The following is a 20,344-nucleotide window of genomic DNA, read 5'->3' as shown; positions in this document are numbered from 1 at the left end:
TGCCAGGGTTACACCACTGGCAAGGCCATGCCAGCAAATTTCTACACTGAGACCCTTCCTTTGGAAAGATCAGATTCTACAACTCAGATAAACGGGTGTGTTAAAATAATTAAATGGGTGTGTGAAAATAATTAAATCCCAAGCTTCCCAGTCCTGTACCATTTCCCCCACTCTGAAAGGGCCTTGGGGAGCAGCTGCTGGCGACTGTGCTGCACCTCTGGAAGTACTGATGTAGTAGTTATGGAACCTCAGGCATCCTGCATAAAATCCAGCCTGAACAAAGATGCTTATGATTCAGATGCTCATATGTGGTGTGGTTGGAACCATCCGGATTTCTTTTTCTTTTTTAATAATTTTATTATTATTTTTCCAAAATTATTAATCACATAGCTTAACAATGACAAACAGTAAAAAGTAAAAACAAATAGGTAACATTGTTAAAAAATTTATATATAATAAAGAATTGACTTCCCCTACACCTCCCTTCATCTTGTGATAAATTGGTAATCTCTTTTGCACCAAATTCTAATCCTAATACTATTGTTAATATTTATTGATCTCTTTGGCATTTATATTTTTCAAGGAAAAAAAAGATTTATAGTTAATATTATCATATAAAGGAAAGGAAAAAGGAAATAAGAATAAAAGAAAGAAGAAGAGAAATGGTAAATCTCACTAATAATAAATGGATTAGTATAATAAAAAGTATTTGATTATTTCCATTAACAGTTAATTATTTTGTAAGTCCTCCATTTCTCCCTAACACTCATTTAATACATATTGTTTTTCTAGTAAATTGATATCATATATAGTTCTATTTCCATTATAACTAATCCTTTTAACCAGTTCCTTTTCGATCTTAGCCAGAAGAGACACTAGACACTTTTAAATTAGTCCCTTTATCCGGAATTTCCAGCATTTCTTTCTTTCCCACATTAGCAGTAATCGTCGAAGAGCATCCTTGGAGAATGGTGGTAAAGTCTCTTCTGCAGATAGATAATTTCCATAGTAAATCCATGTTGCAAAATCTTCCATCCCAAATTCAAAGAAAAAGATCCTGACAGCCCCAGTTTTTCTACTCATTAAGTCCTCCAAGCAGGTGTTGAAAAGTTCATCAAGCAGATTAAGGGGACAGAAGTCAAAGTCACATTCAAATCCATTGTTGTCAAATGAGCTATTGCAGATTGTTTATTGTAATCCCTCGTTTCCTTTGCAGGGTTCTTCTGTTCTTCATCTCTCTTGTCAACTAGAGGGCCCTCTAGTATCTCCTCTGATCTCATTGTGATAATTTGGGTTTTTATGTCTTTAAGATCGTCTGAGATGATGACCAGTTTTTGAATAATAAATTGAAATGAAGTGCTCATCAAAGCAGAGAGTTGTTCCATCTGTGTAATCAGATATTCCATGGTTGCTACTTCTGAAAATTTCTATTGAAACTCAATTAATAAGATCCAGGCATGTGTCTTGACGGCTTTGATGACAAAGACAGCTTGTCCTATAGGAAAGAGGGGGCCCAAGTCTTTCGCTTGCTTTAAACAGAGACCTGTAGACAAGAAAGGGGCATTGGGCTTAACGTGGCATGTGTGAGCACCTTCTGATGTCATTACACTTGTGTAAGCTCTCAGTGGGTGGTCAGGTGCCATCCTGATCCGTTTTCTCTCCTTCCTCCGTATGTTTGATCATATGACTGATTGTTGGCTATTATGTAATACTTCTGCCTTAAAAATGACTGCAAAATAATGGTGGATTTTTTAAAATTCAGTTTTCAATTAAAGTTATCAGACATAGCTGTCTCTCTCACTTCAGTCTTTGCCTCCCCACCCCCACCCCAGAAAACAGCTTGGTTCACAGAAGGAACAAATAGTCAGAATCTTGACCAGGGGTCCTTGTGTTTTGTCTGGTAAGATGTTGTGGTTTGCTGAAGTTGGGGCGCTACAGCCCAAAAGAACATTGAAGAAGTCCTCTGGCTATAAAAGATCCTGCTGGCCACGTTTATGGGAGTAGTGATTTCCACACTGGTTTTTCTAACTAGTGTGTAATTGTTTTATGTACCAGGGGTGATGGTCTGGAGCAGTGTGCAGGGCTGGATCCCTTGCCATAGGCAAACTAGAAAAAGCATAACTTCTCAAGAATATCTCTGTTGAAGCCTGTGGGCTTTTCTGCATGTTTTTTTTTTCATTGGCTCTGGCCCTGTACTACTTTGGTTTATTCCCTGATTTCAGCATGCATTTTTATGCCTTTAATTTTCACTTCATGTTTTGTCCCCCCACCCCGGTGTTTTTCCAGCTCTTTTAAGATCACCTTTAAAAAGGTAAAGGTCCCCTGAGCAAGCACTGGGTCATTCCTGACCCATGGGGTGACGTCACATCCCGACGTTTCCAAGGCAGACTTTGTTTGCGGGGTGGTTTGCCAGTGCCTTCCCCAGTCATCTTCCCTTTACCCCCAGTGAGCTAGGTACTCATTTCACCGACCTCGGAAGGACAGAAGACTGAGTCAACCTTGAGCCGGCAACCTGAAACCGACTTCCGTCGGAATCGAACTCAGGTCGTGAGCAGAGCTTTTGACTGCAGTACTGCAGTTTATCACTCTGTGCCACGGGGCTACCTTTACCCCGATATTTTTCTGGAAGCCGATTTTAAGTTGGCTTTTTCCTACTGCGTAATGTTTCTATCGGTTTTCTTTGTCCAGCCCACCTCCAGTCCACTTTTCAATGATTGGACAGTCATCATCATTAAATTGCTCCTTCCCCCCCCGACGAGTGATTTCAATTTTTAAAATGGCCCTAAAATAGTGATATAATGCCAGGGTATTACAATGATAGGTTAAAGCAGGTTCTCTGAATTCCCAGCTGTCATTTTTTAAAAAGTAAGTCTCTAGCCCCATCTCTCAGAGATATGCCTTTTTGCTTATATCTCCACAAGGTTAATACAAATATAACAGGAAGGTTAAGAGACCAGATTTCTTTTTTTCCCTCCCAGACAATCATCTCATTTGAAAGCATTTCAAATCAAGTGTTAATACAATGAATGGCCCAAATGCTGATCATTCCTTATCTACGTGACAATTCTGGTAGGGGGTCATAGCGGGAAGGGCAGCAATGGGTGCCTGCCATTAGTGAATACAAACAGCATGGCATAGTGGTTAAGCGGTCTGGAGGAACCGGGTTTGTTTCCCCACTCCCTCACATGAAGCCTGCTGGGTGACCTCGGGCTAGTCACAGTTCTCTCAAAACTCAGCCCCACCTACCTCACAAGAAGTCTGTTGTGGGGAGAGGAAGGTAAGCTGTTTTGAGACTCCTTAAAGGCAGAGAAAAATGGGGTATAAAAACCAACTCTTCTTCTTGGGGTGTGAATTGCTGTCTTGTAACCTAGGCAGATACCAGAGTGAAAGGGGTCTAGATAAATCAGTTTCATGCAGCACACACTGAAGTTATACCACCTTCACTCTCTTGAGTGTTTTGCCTAGGAACAAGGTCTTACACAGGTGGCAGGGATTTTGATCCCAAGGGGAGTGTCTAATTTTCTTTCATATCTAGCATTTTTTATACTGACCTTCCTCCGAGCAGCTCAGGGCAACAGAGTTCATTCTCCCTCGTTTGAGCCCCACAACAGCTTTGTGACAATAGGTTAGGCAGAGAGAGAGAGAGTGACTGGCCCGTGGTCAACCACCGAGTTTCATGGCTGAGAACAGATCTGAACCTGTCTTAGCCAGATGCTTTAACCCCAATACACAGGATGTTGAAAGAGACCCCTTTCCATAAAAAACGCACTACCGATCCATGGAGCCCATCTATATTCACACAGTGCATTCGTTATAAGAGATCCTGGTAAGAAACCTTAAACTGTTCCATGTTACGGCACCATCGGTGCTCAGGTGAGTTTACGGATTGTGATAGTCCCTTCCCACAACCTCAGAGCTGGGTAAACAGGCTCAGTGAACTTGGAGCAGAAAGTATGCAGGTGTGCCATCCCGGATGTTACATTATAGAAAGACAGGAGCCCGGCTTCATAATCCAGGAAAACTCCAATTCGTTCGGGATCTTCTTCTGTCCGTATTGGGATTTTCTCCCCATTGTGGAATGCCCAGTATTCAAAATCAAACCTTTTGATACACCAGGATACTCGGTTCCACCCCAGCCGGCAAAGCTCAGAGTCGCCTTTTCTCTTGAGGGAAGGGTAAGCGGCCCCGATCCACCATCCTTGGGCAGCTTGGACCAAATCCACCTCCCAGTAATGGCTCCCAGCACCGAAAGAATCTCTGCTCAGAACTTGCCACAGTGTGTCAAATCGCTGCGGACTTGAGGGATAAAACCTCCTCCTCCAGGAGTAGCTTACTGAAAGAAGGTCCTCGGACAATGTCAACCTGGGGTGCAAACTATCAAGCTCCAGTGTGGGGGATCTTGCATCTGTAGGGGGGGAAAAATCACAGGCTACACATCCTGGAAAAAGAAGCAACTCATGTTCTGCAAAGAGGCAGCGCAGGGATGAAACTGCCATGTCAGAAAACACAGGACTGCCACTGAAAATGGGTATCTCGGTGTATTTTTCTCTGCATCACCCTCGTGTGACGCTCACTGAGTGACATGACTTCATGAAGTTGTGCATTTCGCTGTGAGCCACAGCCAACAATGTACAGCAAGCACTGGGAAAACTCACATGGGATGAGTCATGTGAATTTTATTAGGCAAAAGGGGGTAGGGAAGGATACACAAGCCTGCCAATTTAAGCAGCAACCCTGTTTCTTCAGCCACATCTAGTTCTGCCCTAACTTCCCAATCTTAAATATATGGATGAGGTTCCAAAGATCCACTTGAATAATTCTGTGTCCCCAGAGTAACATTCTTGGAACCTGGCCACACAGACTCCTGATTTTTTTGTTTTTCAGTAGTGCCTATGGATTTACATCTGTGTTATTTCTATAAAAGCCTGGCTCCTAAGAGACTGACTTCATGCAAAGAAATACATTTTCAGTCTTGCTTATTACATTTGTCTAAGAGACCTGTGGTCCAATTCACATGATCCTCAGTTACACAGCTGGGTGTCTGTTTTCTCTCCAGGTTTTCTGGCTATCCTGTGGTGAAGGCATCATCTGAACACTCGACCACAAGCACACAGGCTGACTCCCTCCTCCCCAAAGGTGTGACCAGATACATTCATTACAGACGTGTTTGATGCATACATGGCACAGATGGTTGGTCAGAAGACCAGAAGGTGCTTTATGTTTCCCTGGACAGGGTAAAAAAGAGACTGGGGGAGTGCAGGTGGTGATGAAAATTGGGAAATGGTGTGTGGGGGGGATTAAAACACCACTGCCCTTGTCATGGGCCCAATCCAAACCTCTCCCCCCTCCTTGGGGGAGATTTGTTCTAAGCACAGTTAACCCTTTCTTATCCCCCTCCCTCTTTCTCTGGTTTCTTTTTGCTTTAATTTAGAGCATACGCTTCTCTGGATAGGGACCTAGATTTTTTTTATATTGTGCTTATGTTCCTTTGTAAACCACTACATAAACGACTGCACTGCAGAACTTTAAATTATTTATCTAATCAAAGCTTGTGCCAAATATTCTTGCACCTTCCAGAGTTGCCAAGCAACACAGCCCAAGACCGGGCCAGGGAGATGAAGGTATGGGGCGATGCAAATCAGGCCTGAGTTCCAATTACCCAGTGTCAAGGAGCAGGTTTCCCTGCACACCATCTCCCTTCAATTTTCCCCTTATCAGTAAATGGCTGACTCCATTCTGTCTGGTCCTCATATGGATAACAAAAGCCACACAACAAGGCCACCCACAGACAAAATTGGTACCCTATATATGTGGGGGAACTCCCCAGGTACGCAGAAAAAATAGGACATTGTAAGGTAACCATAAAGGGGAGAAAAGAACACACCGGTGACATCTAAACAGGATGAGAGCCAGGGTGGTGTAGTGGTTAGGAGCGGTAGGCTCTAATCTGGAGAACCGGGTTTGATTCCCCACTCCTCCACAGGAGCGGCAGACTCTAATCTGGTGAACCGGATTGGTTTCCCCACTTCTCCACATGAAGCCAGCTGGGTGACCTAGGGCTAGGCACACTTTCAGCCCCACCTACATCACAGGGTGTCTGTTGTGGGGAGGGGAAGGGAAGGTGATCGTAAGCCGGTTTGATTCTCCCTTAAGTGGTAGAGAAAGTTGGCATATAAAAACCAACTCTTCTTCTTCTTCTAAAAATAGAATGGGGAGGGGCTGTGGCTCAGTGGTAGAGCATCTGCTTGGCATGCAGAAGGTCCCAGGTTCAATCCCCGGCATCTCCAGTTAAAGGGACTAGGCAGGTAGGTGATGTGAAAGACCTCAGCCTGAGACCCTGGAGAGCCACTGCCGGTCTGAGTAGACAATACTGACTTTGATGGACCGAGGGTCTGATTCAGTACAAGGCAGCTTCATGTGTTCAATGATTCCAAATACTGTGCACTTTGCATTTAAAAACAAACATATTCTAGAACAGCCAAAGCGGTGTGTTGAATCACTGAGTTTGTGACCAGGATTGGTAGGAGGAGGGAAACAAGCATCATGTTTCACCAGCTTTTACTTACGTTTTAGAAAAAGCGACCGATCAATGCAAGAGTTTGCTTTCTGCAAGTCACCCGGCTCCTTCTTCAAGGTGGCGTCAAGGCTGCCAAAAACATCTTCGCAAATAAGGAACAAAAACAAAGGAAAGGCTGTTCAGACAAAGTTTCTTTTACGAAGAAGAAAATAATTACTTTTCATATTGCTTTTTATTTTCTGCACAACCTCGAATGACAGCAGGCCAGAAGCCGAAATTCAGATCTTGTCTGCTCACGTTACAAGCTGTTCAATAAGAGTATTATTTCATTTTGAAACAACGATCCTTATTGAGAAACGTGTGCTTTTTGTTATGTATTGGAATCTGCAATATCAAGATAATATACAAACCTTTTGCATCTTTCTTGTGTGTGATAGAATACATTCATGTTTATACACACACATACATATATGATGGTTGCCAAGTCTCTCTATCTAATAAATTTTAAACAAATAAAATCCTCTTAGAATGAGATGATCATATCTGATATGGATTCCAAAAACAACCCTCCATATCCAGAGGCAGCAAACCTCTGGACACGAATACTAGGATGCAATGTTAGAGGAAGGCCCCGTCTCTTTGTTGATCCTCCAGGACAACTGCGTGAATCAGGATGCTGGACTAGATGGACCACTGGTTTGATCCAGCAAGACTCTTCTTATGTTCTGATTTGGCAGGAAATCACTGTGGTGGAATCCCACCTCAAAACCCCCTTTTTGGAGCTCTGGCCCTTTCCACCCGATGAAAGTAGCGGCAACAGTAGGGAGGTTCCCTGGCAATTCTCTACGTGACGACAGATGCCCACAACCTGAAGTAATGAACTCACCCTGACTGCAAGTACCAGCATCCATCCAAAAATGCATAACAGCAAACAAGAACAAGTGCGGCACCCATACAGAACTCTTTCGGTACGCGGCAACTGCAGCCAGAATTGCCTACGCGACACACTGGACAGCTAAGAAAACTCCAGAGATAGCTGAATGGGTTCATAAATTATTTGACTCTGCTTCAATGTCAAGACTAACACACTTGGTCCAAAGAAAGCCGATCGATGATTTCAGGCAGAAATGGCAACCACTACACGACAAATATAGGTGTTCTTAGAATAACACATTTTGTATCAGGTAGAGATAGTAACAATCAAAATCTATAACTGGCACTGTTAGATTATCTAGTAAAGAAAATATATAAAAGCACATATTAAGTGATGTTATATTTATCAGGCATTAATCAAATATGTAAATGACATTATAGGTAATTATTATTAAAATTAGCCTAGCAGTTTTAGAAACTTGTATTATACAGTAACAGTTAATGGTTTTTTTGTATAGTCAGAGTTCTGCCCAGAAGATGTTGAAAAACTGGGGTAAGATATAGAGAAAAACAAACCGTTGTTTGGGCACAGACACGTCGTAATTTATGTTTCCCCCCCCCCCAATGTGTTTTTCCCACATATTTTTTCTGTATCCCCATATATTAAAAATAAAAATTATTATTAAAAAAAGAAGAAAAAATACGGTCGGTGACATCGCACAGCTCTAGAGAAGATTGTGAACTGTTTGGTGCTTTCTCGCGTACCTTCCTTGAGCCGTGTTTCAAGCGGCTTCTGCAAGATTGACTGAAGGGTCTCCACGAAACGTTTGAAGTGGTTGGCGAGGTGCTCGAATGAGAAGGGCTCTGCGACCCACGGCTCCGCAGGGATACTCTGCTTCGCTATTTCCTTCTCTACGGAGGTAAAGTCCTAGAGATCCAGAAATAAATGATGTCTCTATGGCCAAGGTTCATTTACTGTAAAACATCTAGGTCCCACCTTTCCTACAAAATAGATGGTGTCTAACAGCCCACTCCTGAGATGGGAGGGCGAAAAGTCCACAGGTGGCGGTCAAGGGCCTGTGCCGACGCCCATGCCACTTGTACCCATGCCACTTGCACCGCTGAGAGTGGCGCAGACGCTGGCATTGGGCCGCTCACGCCAGCCTCCCTGTGCTGTTGTGACAGCATGGCCCTGGGAGGCCGACTTGGCCTTCCGCTGGCATCCTGACGGTGCACCTCCGTGCACCTTTGTCCCAGGGGGCGTTCCCGGGGAAGAGACGCCTTTAGGCAGCTTCCTAACCCCCCTTCAGGCCGGGAATGCCCCTTTTGCCCTTACCTGGAGTTACGCCACCTTTTTAGGTGGTGTAGCCCCGTGGAACGCTATGGAGAGGTTCCACAGGGATCGCAGGTAAGGGCAAAGAGCAGCGCCGCCTCCAGCCACCAGTTCGGCCCTCCCACTCAGGAATGGGCTGTAAAGCTGCAATTCTATGCAATGCTTTTCCAGGAGTAAGCCCGATTTAAAGCAGTGGTCCTTTGAATAGCTATGTGCACAGAATTGGTGTTGCAGAAGCTGTCCAGAGGACGCTTCCAGCATGTTGCTCAGATAGGCAGAGAGAGACCGCAGGCCTACCTTGAGTACATAAAGAGGGTCTGGCTGCAGTTGAATTTGTCCGATCCTGTCTGAGAAACTGTCTATGATCCCTATTTGCGTCTCGCTGGCCTCCATCTGCTCTTCATATCTCCTCAGGGTCTGCTGGCCCTTCTCCTCTACGTATCTTTTGGTCAACGCTTCTTCCTCATCAAACAAGAGGTGGAGTTCGGCAAACATCCCCGTCAACCAAGTTTTACCTGCCGACATGTGCGCCTGTGGGGCAACAAAGCAAATGCAGGGGCAAGTTAAGAGCCCTGAACCGCCCCCCCACGTTTCGTAAGCCTACCATGAAAAGAGGAGATTCCAAGAGGTCTCTAAGGAAACATTCTGTGCAGTTTCAAACACCTACACGTAATCTTTTTTTTACAGTTTTTTTTAAATTAAATTGAAAAACCAATTTAAAACAAATAATCTAAAATGCAAATTACTGAATACAGAACTGCTATCGACATCAAGCTGAACAAGCTCAAAATTAACTTCTCGTTCTGGACAGAAAAATATTCAATTTTTCAAACATCCTGGACATCCATGTAGTAGGCAGGTTAGTTTACACAAATGCACTCCGCTAATTTCTCCAGCCACTCCTCCTCCTTCGGGATTATATTCTTCCAATTTGGGGTAAACATTAACCTAGCCAATGGTACAGCATTGAGCACAAGTTCATGGACTTCTTTAGGAAGAAAATCCAGGCAATTCCATAGGAAGGGGATAATGGTAACTCTTTCCTTATACCTTGAGAGACAACCATAGCAATCATATTCCGTTATTCTACAGCTCTACTGCATTCCCACCATAAATGTATAAAATTTGCCTCGACAGCTCCACATATCCAACAATCCCCTTTATATATTTTTGTCAATTTAAGGGATGACAGGTGCTACTGGTTTAGCATTTTTTTTTTAATTATTTGGCAGAGGTTTACAGAACATTTTAAACCTCTGGATTTACTGGGGCTTTCAGATCTTTCGTCCAGAGCTTTACCATTTTTTTTCTGCCAAAAAAACGACATCTGACCAAGAGGAATCAGACCATTTATCACAGATCCACAATCTCATCAGTGGGCACTCTGCAACAGAAAGACCCTCTCTGCCATCACTTATATATGCACTTATGATTTTAGCTGGACCTTGCTTATTGTTACTAGCACACCTGTTGCTTTACACGAAAGTTAGGACTGCTTTTGGTCCAGCCACTTCCAGGACCCGTCCCCTGAAAAGGCAAGTGGCCCCCTGTCCCCCTTCTAAGACCAACCCAATTCTATCCCAGTGGCACCAGCTGGGCTTTATACATGCCCCCTGCCTCTGACCCCTTTTGTTTCTAAGACTAGGAAGAAAAGTTTCTTGTCTTACCCAGTTGCCCTATAAATAGGGCCAGAATCACCCCACAAAGTGAGCTTTTGTCTGCCCTGAAACTACCCTTGTCTACCCTCATCTGATACAAGGTCCTGCTTTCCCCCCTGCAGACTGAATTGTGTTCATGCTGGACTCTTTACTGGATCCCATTATCCAGTTATCGATTTCTTTATCTCCTCTCTTTTGCTTGAGTAACTCACTTAGATTCCTCAGTGCTTGGAATCAGTCTCACATCTGGATATTTAATTCCCCAGCTTTTATGCACGGTATAATTCCCCCTTAACAAGCTTACACCACTGATTTTTACTCTCTATGGGGTCTCTGTATATTCCTTCCAAACTTGCAGTAGGGCTTGACTGATCTGTGGGTCATGGCTCCAGCTAGTGATTGCTAAGACTGATCTGTGGGTCATTCCTCCAGCTAGTGCATTAAAGTTATTTGGGCCTGGGAACATGTATACGAAGACTGTGGTCCCCTGGGAAATTTGTACTTGGTACATTTTTTGCATGGTCAAATCTAAGCAATGCACCTGATGAAGTGAGCTCTGACTCACAAAAGCATATGCAGGAATAAGTTTTGTGAATCTTTAAGGTGCCAATGGACTCTTGTCAATGCAGCCAGTGTGGTGTAGTGGTTAAGAGAGGTGGTTTTGAGCGGTGGACTCAGGGAGAACCGGCTTGGTTTCCCCACTCCTACACATGAAGCCAGCTGGGTGACTTTGGGCTAGTCACAGCTCTCTTAGAGCTCTCTCAGCCCTACCTACCTCGCAGGGGGTCTGTTGTGGGGAGGGGAAGGGAAGGTGATTGTAAGCCAGGTTGATTCTTCCTTAAGTGGTAGAGAAAGTTGGCATATAAAAACCAACACTTCTTATTCCTATTCGATTAACATGGCTACCTGTCACAAATTTGCCTCAGTAGATGTAGCTTACAAAAGAAGCAAACATTGTGGGGAACATGACACTTGACACAAATTATGTGGGAGCTAAATCCAAAGTCTAAACGTAGCTTGTTCTGCCTCTGCTAAGAAGCCAGCAACCAAGCAGTAGCAGTGGCATCCTGCCAACCTGAAAACCATGTGGAAGGCACCTGTATGCTCTTGTTTACCTGAAGCTTTCCTGCCCTTTGGTCCAGGTGGAAAGGAGTGGCACAGGCAAGGAGTTATTTCAGCAGCCTGCTCTGCAGACATATTGAACTGTTGCTATGAAGGGGGTAATAATGCATCTATATAAAATATGGGGAGGAGAACATAGTTCATTTCACCCCTTCTCCCCAACTCATTCTGTTATGGCTTCCAGTTTGCTTTCAAAAAGAATGAAAATAAGCAAAGTACTAGTGCTATTACCTATTACCCTTATAACCAGAGACAGGGCTTTATCACTGGTAGCACCTCCTCTGGAACGCCCTCCTCCTCGAGGTTTTCCAGGCACCTAGTTCAGTGTCCTCCAGGCGCCGAGACCAAATGTTTCTTTTTTCCTTAGGCTTTTAACTAAAGGGCTTCATTTTTTTAAAAGGCATTTTATAGCCTGATTCTAGCCTTATGGATACCATTTTAGGCTGCTGAATGTTCTTTTATGGCTCATTTTTATACCGATAGTTCTTATGATTTTGTGGTGGTGTTTTAACTTGGTGAGCTGCCCCGAGCAGGTGTGGGGGAGAGGCACCTTACAAATGTTGTAAGTCATCAACTGACGTAGGCCCAATGTATTTGTGGAATCACCAACTCCCCCTTATCAGCCGCAGCAAGATAAGCCCCACCCAACCCTTCTGGCACGCAAACAGGACTCCAGGGACAGGGGGATTTCGCTCATCTTCCCTGGTGTAGAGTGACGGTATAGAACCACAGGCGGGACTCCTTTTGTCCCCTGCTGAGCTTGAACCAGTGAGAGCTCTACAGGGGGGATGTGTGCTGTTGGCTGTCCTTCTCACTAGAAGCGTTGGCCCATGGTGAGCTGATCTGCAGACGCTTGCTTCTCCGTGTTTTGTTTTAGCAGCGGCTGGCCACAGTGACACCAGTCAATGGGTTTCCTGGTTCTCACTTCCTTCTTCCCCAAAGCGTCTCTCCCCCAAAGCAAAGAAGAGTTGGTTTTTATTACCCTGCTTTTCTCTACCTTTTAAGGAGTCTCAAAGCGGCTTACGATCGCCTTCCTTTCCCCGCAACAGACGCCTTGTGAGGTAGGCGCGGTTGAGAGAGTTCAGAGAGAACGGTGACTAGCCCAGGGTCACTCAGGAGGCTTCATGTGCAGGGGTGGGAAAACAAAGCCAGTTCACCAGATTAAAGCCTGCCGCTTGAGTGGAAGAGTGGGGAATCAAACCTAGTTCTCCCGGTTAGAATCCACCGCTCTTAACCACTACACCACGCTGGCTCTCCAATCCTGGCTTTCATCCGTTCACTGGAGCAGGAGATGCTTCAGAGGAGCCCACCTATGCTTTAGGAGAATTAATGAGAGAAATAAAAAGGCAGGAAACGAATTTGTTTCCTTGTAACGTCGAGTCCAGCCCTACTTTGTATATAACCAGGACTACTACACCAGTGAGCCTATGTTGTGTTCTTAGGGCACATGAATGGTGTCGCTGGAACATCAATGTTCTAGACACTGGCGAAACATATTCATTACTGCCAAACTGCTAAGTGACGTCAAGTGTGTATCCGCAAATGTTCCATTTAAAAAAAATGGTTCAGAAAGACAAACCACATTGGGATGGTATTGGCAGCCTTTCTAAAAAATTAAGCAGGTATATAGCTTTGCATCAATGAAAAAGGATCCACAACCTGTCTTTCTACATTTTCCTTGGTCGCCTCTCCCGGTGAATTTAGACTGTAAATTCCTATCGGCAGGGATCCATATTCAAAGCCACGGACACCAATGTGCGCATCAAGAATAAAGGACCATTTCCTATTTTCGTCTTACCTTAAGTTCATTAGCAGCTTCTGCAATGTGCTTGGTATTGTCAGTCTCCTGCTTCCTCTTTGCTGTTAACTGCTTCAGGTAGGACGTCATGATCGCCTGTGTTGCAGGTAAGAAAGCACGCAACTGAACCAACAGATGATCTTCCTCGCAGTCTTATTAATGTAAGACTCCAGCAGGGAACCTGCAAGGACTTGCATGGTGGGTGAAATCACACCCCACCTCCCCACTGCTGGTCCCCCTCCCCCAGGCAGGACCTGTGACCCCTTTCCCTTTCCCCGCCCTCTCACTTAAGTTTTCTGTTTGCCTGCCCCCCAGTCTTCAGTTTTCCCTCTGGTCCCTCCTTCTATCCCTTTCCCATGCTTCCTTGACCCTCATTTACCTAACTACCTACTTCAGGCCCCCCTCCTGACATACAAGGAAACCTTGAAATGTTGTTTGAGGCTCTCTAGCAATCTCCAAATAGCCAGAAATTGCATGATGTAGCCTTTCGAGAATTCTAATAGTGCTTCAAAAAATGTGTTGATGTTTGTACTTGTGCAAACATCGCTTCTATGATTTCGGGTTTTTTTTTTAACCCCATACATAGAATCATAGAGTTGGAAGGGACCATCAGGGTCATCTAGTCCAACCCCCTGCACTCCAAACTACCTTCCCCCACACAATGGAATCATTCTGAGCCAGGGAATAAGAGCACTCGGATTCTCCACAACTAAGAAGTGCTGGAGAGTCAAGAAGCATCTCTGCTGTCCAGAAGAGCAGTGGAATGCCTGGAAGTGATGTTAATTTGATTGTCCAGCACTTGCAAGAAAGATGCCTGCCCAGTACAAAAAATAAAACAACCAGCGCTTTCAAGACTAACAACATTTATTCCACCATAAAATTCCCTGAGTCACGGAGAGCAGACACAGGACAGCTTTACGCTGGGAATCATTGTAGTTAGTCTTAGCTAGTACCTGGAGGTTCAAAACAGCACAGAAACAATATATGCAATGCTTAATTTTATAAGTGAATAAAGTGCAAAAGTGACAATAAATACCGTATATACAATATAATACAACAAGATACAGGTAAGTAATATATCTCAATCCAGCATATTCAGGACTTGGAAACCTCTCAAGTCCATTCAGATGTAAGTCCAATATGTCCAGTAGTTATATAGGAAGAATATTTCCTTTGTGGGAATCAGTTGTATGTCTTTTCAGACTATATTTCAGTATGTTAAAAGTCAAGCAAACAGCCACAATGAAGGATGACAGATATTTCAGTATGCTGGAAGTCAAGCATACTGTATGCTTCGAAGCCATATGCGAAACGTGATTGATTATGATCTAGACAACACGTCCTGTCATCCTTCATTGTGGCTGTTGCTTGACTTCCAGCATACTGAAATATCTGTCATCCTTCATTGTGGCTGTTTGCTTGACTTTTAACATACTGAAATATAGTCTGAAAAGACATACAACTGATTCCCACAAAGGAAATATTCTTCCTATATAACTACTGGACATATTGGACTTACATCTGAATGGACTTGAGAGGTTTCCAAGTCCTGAATATGCTGGATTGAGATATATTACTTACCTGTATCTTGTTGTATTATATTGTATATATTTATTGTCACTTTTGCACTTTATTCACTTATAAAATTAAGCATTGCATATATTGTTTCTGTGCTGTTTTGGTTCTCCAGTACTTCTACAGCACTGAGCCTTTGTTTTCTCCACAGTACCTGGAGGTTGGCAACCCTACCTGTATGGTCCCTTCCAACTCTATGATTCTATGGTAAGTATGACTACCCAGGTTAGCGTGGCAGTAAGTGTGTTGAAACACTTGTCCATGTTTTATTTTATTGTAGCTTTTATTCAGAAATTCGTAATGAACTACTAAGCCCTTTGCAGACAGGTAGGCTGAACGCCTCCGATTCCTGTAATGCTTCCTTTCTATTGAATACTTGTTCGCCCTGCGTTCTGGAGAAGGTAGCACAGTTTTTAAAGATTGCTATAGAACGCCGCAAATTATTTAAATAGACGGGTGTGTTAGCTCACAACACTATCTTATGCAAGTGCCTTTTAACCATTTTGTAAGGTTATATCTCAAATATTTACATTTTTCCATGCTACCGTATGTAGAGCGTATGTACAGCGATTGTATGCCAATAAAGGACGATTTTATGCTATTTTATGCCAATAAAGGACGACATGACTACCCAGGAGGTGGGAAACTGAACTGCCGTCTTGACAAGCACAGGAGCAAAAGGCTGGTGAAAGACTTGGCACTCTGGTTGAGAACCTTCTCCATCCGCTTGTATTAGGGGGCCACATGCCTTGGTTCGGGAACATACGTTCTGCGGAATCGCAGGATTGCCAGAATTGAAACATCGGACGCGAAATAGGACTTTATACCGGAAACCGATCTTATTTTTGGCTCTCTTGGACGTCACTGATCCTTTACGGTCATTTGGAATTTTCCTAGTCCGTGATATTGCAAGACGCACTTTGTTGCATCTTGTGTGCTTGTAATGATGCGTCTTCATGATACTTATATGCATGGTTAAGCATTAGCAGTTTCTTGCTTTTTTTTGCCCGAAGTGCCGTTTTCTTGCAATACTTCCCAACTTTATCTGAAGAAGTGAGCCTGCGGCTCACGAAAGCTCACACCCTGCCAGAAAATATTTTGGTTAGTCTTTAAGGTGCTCCTGGACTCTTGCCCTTTTCGACTCCAACTTTCGGGCACCAGTTCTGTCGTTTGGTTTCCAGACCTCCAGGTCACAGCTCAAACAAAATATTCAGCATTTGGGTGTTGTTGTGTGTGGTTTCCCCCCCCCCTCTTGGGTTGCCCGACCTCCTGCTGTGACAACTGATGGATGTCCAGCCCCTAGAGATCCGTTCCCCTGGAGCCCACGGCTGCTTTGGCCATCGGACTCTACGGCATGGAAGCCCCTCCCCTACGGACAGGTGGAATAATTCTGTGTTCGAATACGTGCAAACAGATGTATTGGGATACTTAAAACAACAGACGATGGGAGAAACAGAAGAAACGGAACTGAAGACTAAAGGGAACCCATACATTAATTGGGTGAAAAGAGGAGACGCCAATGAAGAGACTTTAGTGAAACTAAAAAGGCTATGCTCATGGCTGAAAATATGATATTATGGATTGGGGGAGGGAAAGGGGGGAAATTTGTATTGGAAAGTGTAAATTGTAAAATTGTAAAGTGTAAATTGTAAAATTGTAAAGTGTAAATTGTAAAATTGTAAAGTGTAAAGTGTAAAAGAAGGAAAGTGTAAATTGTAGTTATAAAGGTATGGAGATGTAAAATGACCTCCAATGCAATACAATATATATATATATTAAAAAAGAAAAGAAAAAAGGACGCCCCTCCCCTCCCCTCCCCTCCCTTACCTGCTTGCCCCTGGCCGCCTGGGCGGCGAGGTCGACGGGGTGGGCGCGGTGCGGCCCCAGCGCGGGGCAGAGGGCGCACACGCACAGCCCGCACCGCGCGCAGAAGAGCTCCAGCGGGCGGCCGGGGTGGTGGGCGCAGCGCCGCGCCGCCTCCCGCAGGGCGCGCAGCTCCCGCGCCGCCGCCGCCGCCGGCCGCACGCGGTGGCCGCGGAAAGCCCCAGCGCCGCCGCCCAGGTGGGGCCGGGCGTGGGCCTCGCAGAAGGAGCCCAAGCAGGTGAGGCAGCTCCAGGCGGCCGCGCGGGGCTCCAGCGCCGCCGCCGCCGCGCACAGCTCGCACGGGGCCGCCGCCTCCATGCAGCCCGCCGCGCCGAGGAGCCGGCAAGGCGGGGCCGCGCAGGGGGACTTTGCCTCCTCCGCCCTTCGTTCAGCCCTTCTTGGGATGGAGGGTGCGCGGGAGGGGTGGCCTCGCCTGCGCCGCCCGCTGGGTGCGCGCGAACGCCTGAAGCTGCCCTCGGTCCGGCCGACAGTCTGGTCTACTCAGGCCGGCAGCGGCTCTCCAGGGTCTCAGGTGGAGGTCTTTCCCATCACCTACCTGCCTAGTCCCTTGAACTGGGGATGCCGGGGATTGAACCTGGGACCTTCTGCAGTGCCAAGCAGATACTCTACCACTGAGCCACGGCCCCACTCCATGGCTCTCCAGGGTCTCGGGCAGGGGTCTTTCCCATCACCTACCTGCCTGGTCCCTTGAACTGGAGATGCCGGGGATTGAACCTGGGACCTACTGCATGTCAAGTAGATACTCTACCACTGAGCCACGGCCCCACTCCATGGCTCTCCAGGGTCTCAGGCAGGGGTCTTTCCCATCACCTACCTGCCTAGTCCCTTGAACTGGAGATGCCGGGGATTGCACCTGGGACCTTCTGTAATGCCAAGCAGATACTCTACCACTGAGCTACGGCCCCACTCCATGGCCTCGGGCAGGGGTCTTTCCCATCACCTACTCGCCTAGTCCCTTGAACTGGAGATGCCGGGGATTGAACCTGGGACCTTCTGCAATGCCAAGCAGAGACACTACCACTGAGCCACGGCCCCACTTCATGGCTCTCCAGGGTCTCGGGCAGGGGTCTTTCCCATCACCTACCTGCCTGGTCCCTTGAACTGGAGATGCTGGGGATTGAACCTGGGACCTACTGTATGCCAAGCAGATACTCTACCACTGAACCACGGCCCCACTCCATGGCCTCGGGCAGGGGTCTTTCCCATCACCTACCTGCCTGGTCCCTTGAACTGGAGATGCTGGGGATTGAACCTGGGACCTACTGTATGCCAAGCAGATACTCTACCACTGAACCACGGCCCCACTCCATGGCCTCGGGCAGGGGTCTTTCCCATCACCTACCTGCCTGGTCCCTTGAACTGGAGATGCCGGGGATTGAACCTGGGACCTTCTGCAATGCCAAGCAGATACTCTACCACTGAGCCACGGCCCCACTCCATGGCTCTCCAGGGTCTCGGGCAGGGGTCTTTCCCATCACCTACCTGCCTGGTCCCTTGAACTGGAGATGCCGGGGATTGAACCTGGGACCTACTGCATGCCAAGCAGATACTCTACCACTGAGCCATCGCCCCACTCCATGGCCTTGGGCAGGGGTCTTTCCCATCACCTACCTGCCTGGTCCCTTGAACTGGAGATGCCGGGGATTGAACCTGGGACCTACTGCATGCCAAGCAGATACTCTACCACTGAGCCATGGCCCCACTCCATAGCCTCAAGCAGGGGTCTTTCCCATCACCTACTCGCCTGGTACCTTGAACTGGAGATGCCGGGGATTGAACCTGGGACCTTCTGCAATGCCAAGCAGATACTCTACCACTGAGCCACGGCCCCACTCCATGGCTCTCCAGGGTCTCGGGCAGGGGTCTTTCCCATCACCTACCTGCCTGGTCCCTTGAACTGGAGATGCTGGGGATTGAACCTGGGACCTACTGTATGCCAAGCAGATACTCTACCACTGAACCACGGCCCCACTCCATGGCCTCGGGCAGGGGTCTTTCCCATCACCTACCTGCCTGGTCCCTTGAACTGGAGATGCCGGGGATTGAACCTGGGGCCTTCTGCAATGCCAAGCAGTTACTCTACCACTGAGCCACGGCCCCACTCCATGGCTCTCCATGGTCTCGGGCAGGGGTCTTTCCCATCATCTACCTGCCTAGTCCCTTGAACTGGAGATGCTGGGGATTGAACCTGGGGCCTTCTGCATGCCGAGCAGATGCTCTGCCACTGAGCTACGGCCCCTCCCAATCCACAGAGCTCATTGGCTGTTTATGCTTGGTAATAAGCAGCGCATTCCAGGCTGAAGCGCCCGGCAGAAGTCGGTTTCAGGTCGCCGGCTCAAGGTTGACTCAGCCTTCCATCCTTCCGAGGTCGGTCTAATGAGGACCCAGCTGGCTGGGGGTAAAGGGAAGATGACTGGAGAAGGCACTGGCAAACCACCCCGTAGTCTGCCTAGGAAATGTCAGGATGTGACATCACCCCATGCGTCAGGAATGACCCAGTGCTTGCACAGGGGACCTTTACCCACAAAGCCAGCTGGGTGATCTTGGGCTAGTCACTCTCTCTCAGCCCCACCTACTTCACAGGGTGTCTGTTGTGGGGAGGGGGAAGGTGGTTGTAAGCCTGTTAGAGTCTTCCTTAAGTGGTAGTGAAAATCGGGGTGTAAAAACTAGCTGTTCCTCCTCTTCCTCTCCCCACCCCCTTTGTGAAAGTTGGCATGGCACCAAAGTCTACAGCCAGGGTGGGGCTGGTAGATGTACCAATGCACTTGAGTTTTTTTTAAAAAAGCCCAAACTTTAATTTTGTAATATTACAGCTCTTACTTGAGGAACCAAATCTTTATTTTAAAAACAGGTGTGTTTTTCAAAAAGACAAAAACATCCCTCTCCAGTTACACCAGAAAAGGGTGATGCTCCAAGGTCCCAGTTTCAGCCATCTGCAATTTAGTCTGGTTATTTATGCTGTTTGTACCCCACCTTTCTCCCTAGTGGGGACCCAACGTGGCTTACATTTGCTCACCTCGCCTCCATTATATCCTCACAACAGCCCTGCGAGGTAGGTTAGGCTGACAGAGCGTGACTGGCCCAAGGTCATCCAGTGAGCTTCCATGGCATGAGTGGGGATTTGAACCTGGGCTCGAGGCTCTTTGCCACTGCATCCCACTGGCTTTACGATGTTCAGATAGTCCCGAATTTTTTTTTTACTCACAGTAAGCATAGCAGAGCACTTAAAGACATCAAGGCTTCCAAAACAAAATTGTCACAGGTGTGAGCCCATGTACAAGTTATCAAGAACTCTTTCATCGGGATGGGTGCTCAGCACAGACATCGGAGCACTACAACAAGAAACAGGTTTCAGAGCCCCTCATCTGCAGGGGATGTATTAAGAACAGTGTTTCCAACAAATAGCAAATCGTTTCAAAGTTGCTCATGTTTTTTATTCAGTATCTGTGCGTGAACACATGAAGAGTTGGTTTTTATATGCCGACTTTCTCTACCACTTAAGGGAGACTCAAACTGGCTTGCAATCACCTTCCCTTCCTCTCCCCTCCCCACAACGGACACCCTGTGTGGTAGGTGGGGCTGAG

At 46.4% G+C, this 20,344-nt stretch overlaps 1 protein-coding gene across 1 annotated transcript; it reads right to left on the bottom strand.

Moving 5' to 3' along the window:
• Nucleotides 1-3,869: 3,869 nt before the first annotated feature.
• TRIM14 (tripartite motif containing 14) lies at nucleotides 3,870-17,057 on the bottom strand. The gene is made up of 6 exons (XM_056848943.1): nucleotides 16,704-17,057; nucleotides 13,302-13,397; nucleotides 9,021-9,254; nucleotides 8,156-8,318; nucleotides 6,567-6,659; nucleotides 3,870-4,405 (listed from the first exon to the last, which is right to left on the bottom strand). The coding sequence occupies exons 1-6, from the start codon at nucleotides 17,055-17,057 to the stop codon at nucleotides 3,870-3,872; spliced, it is 1,476 nt and encodes a 491-aa protein (XP_056704921.1).
• Between the last annotated feature and the right edge of the window lie 3,287 nt (nucleotides 17,058-20,344).

Source organism: Euleptes europaea, chromosome 4, assembly GCF_029931775.1.
Source record: "Euleptes europaea isolate rEulEur1 chromosome 4, rEulEur1.hap1, whole genome shotgun sequence".
Lineage (NCBI taxonomy): Eukaryota > Metazoa > Chordata > Lepidosauria > Squamata > Sphaerodactylidae > Euleptes > Euleptes europaea.
This window is presented reverse-complemented; position numbering and strand designations above follow the sequence as displayed.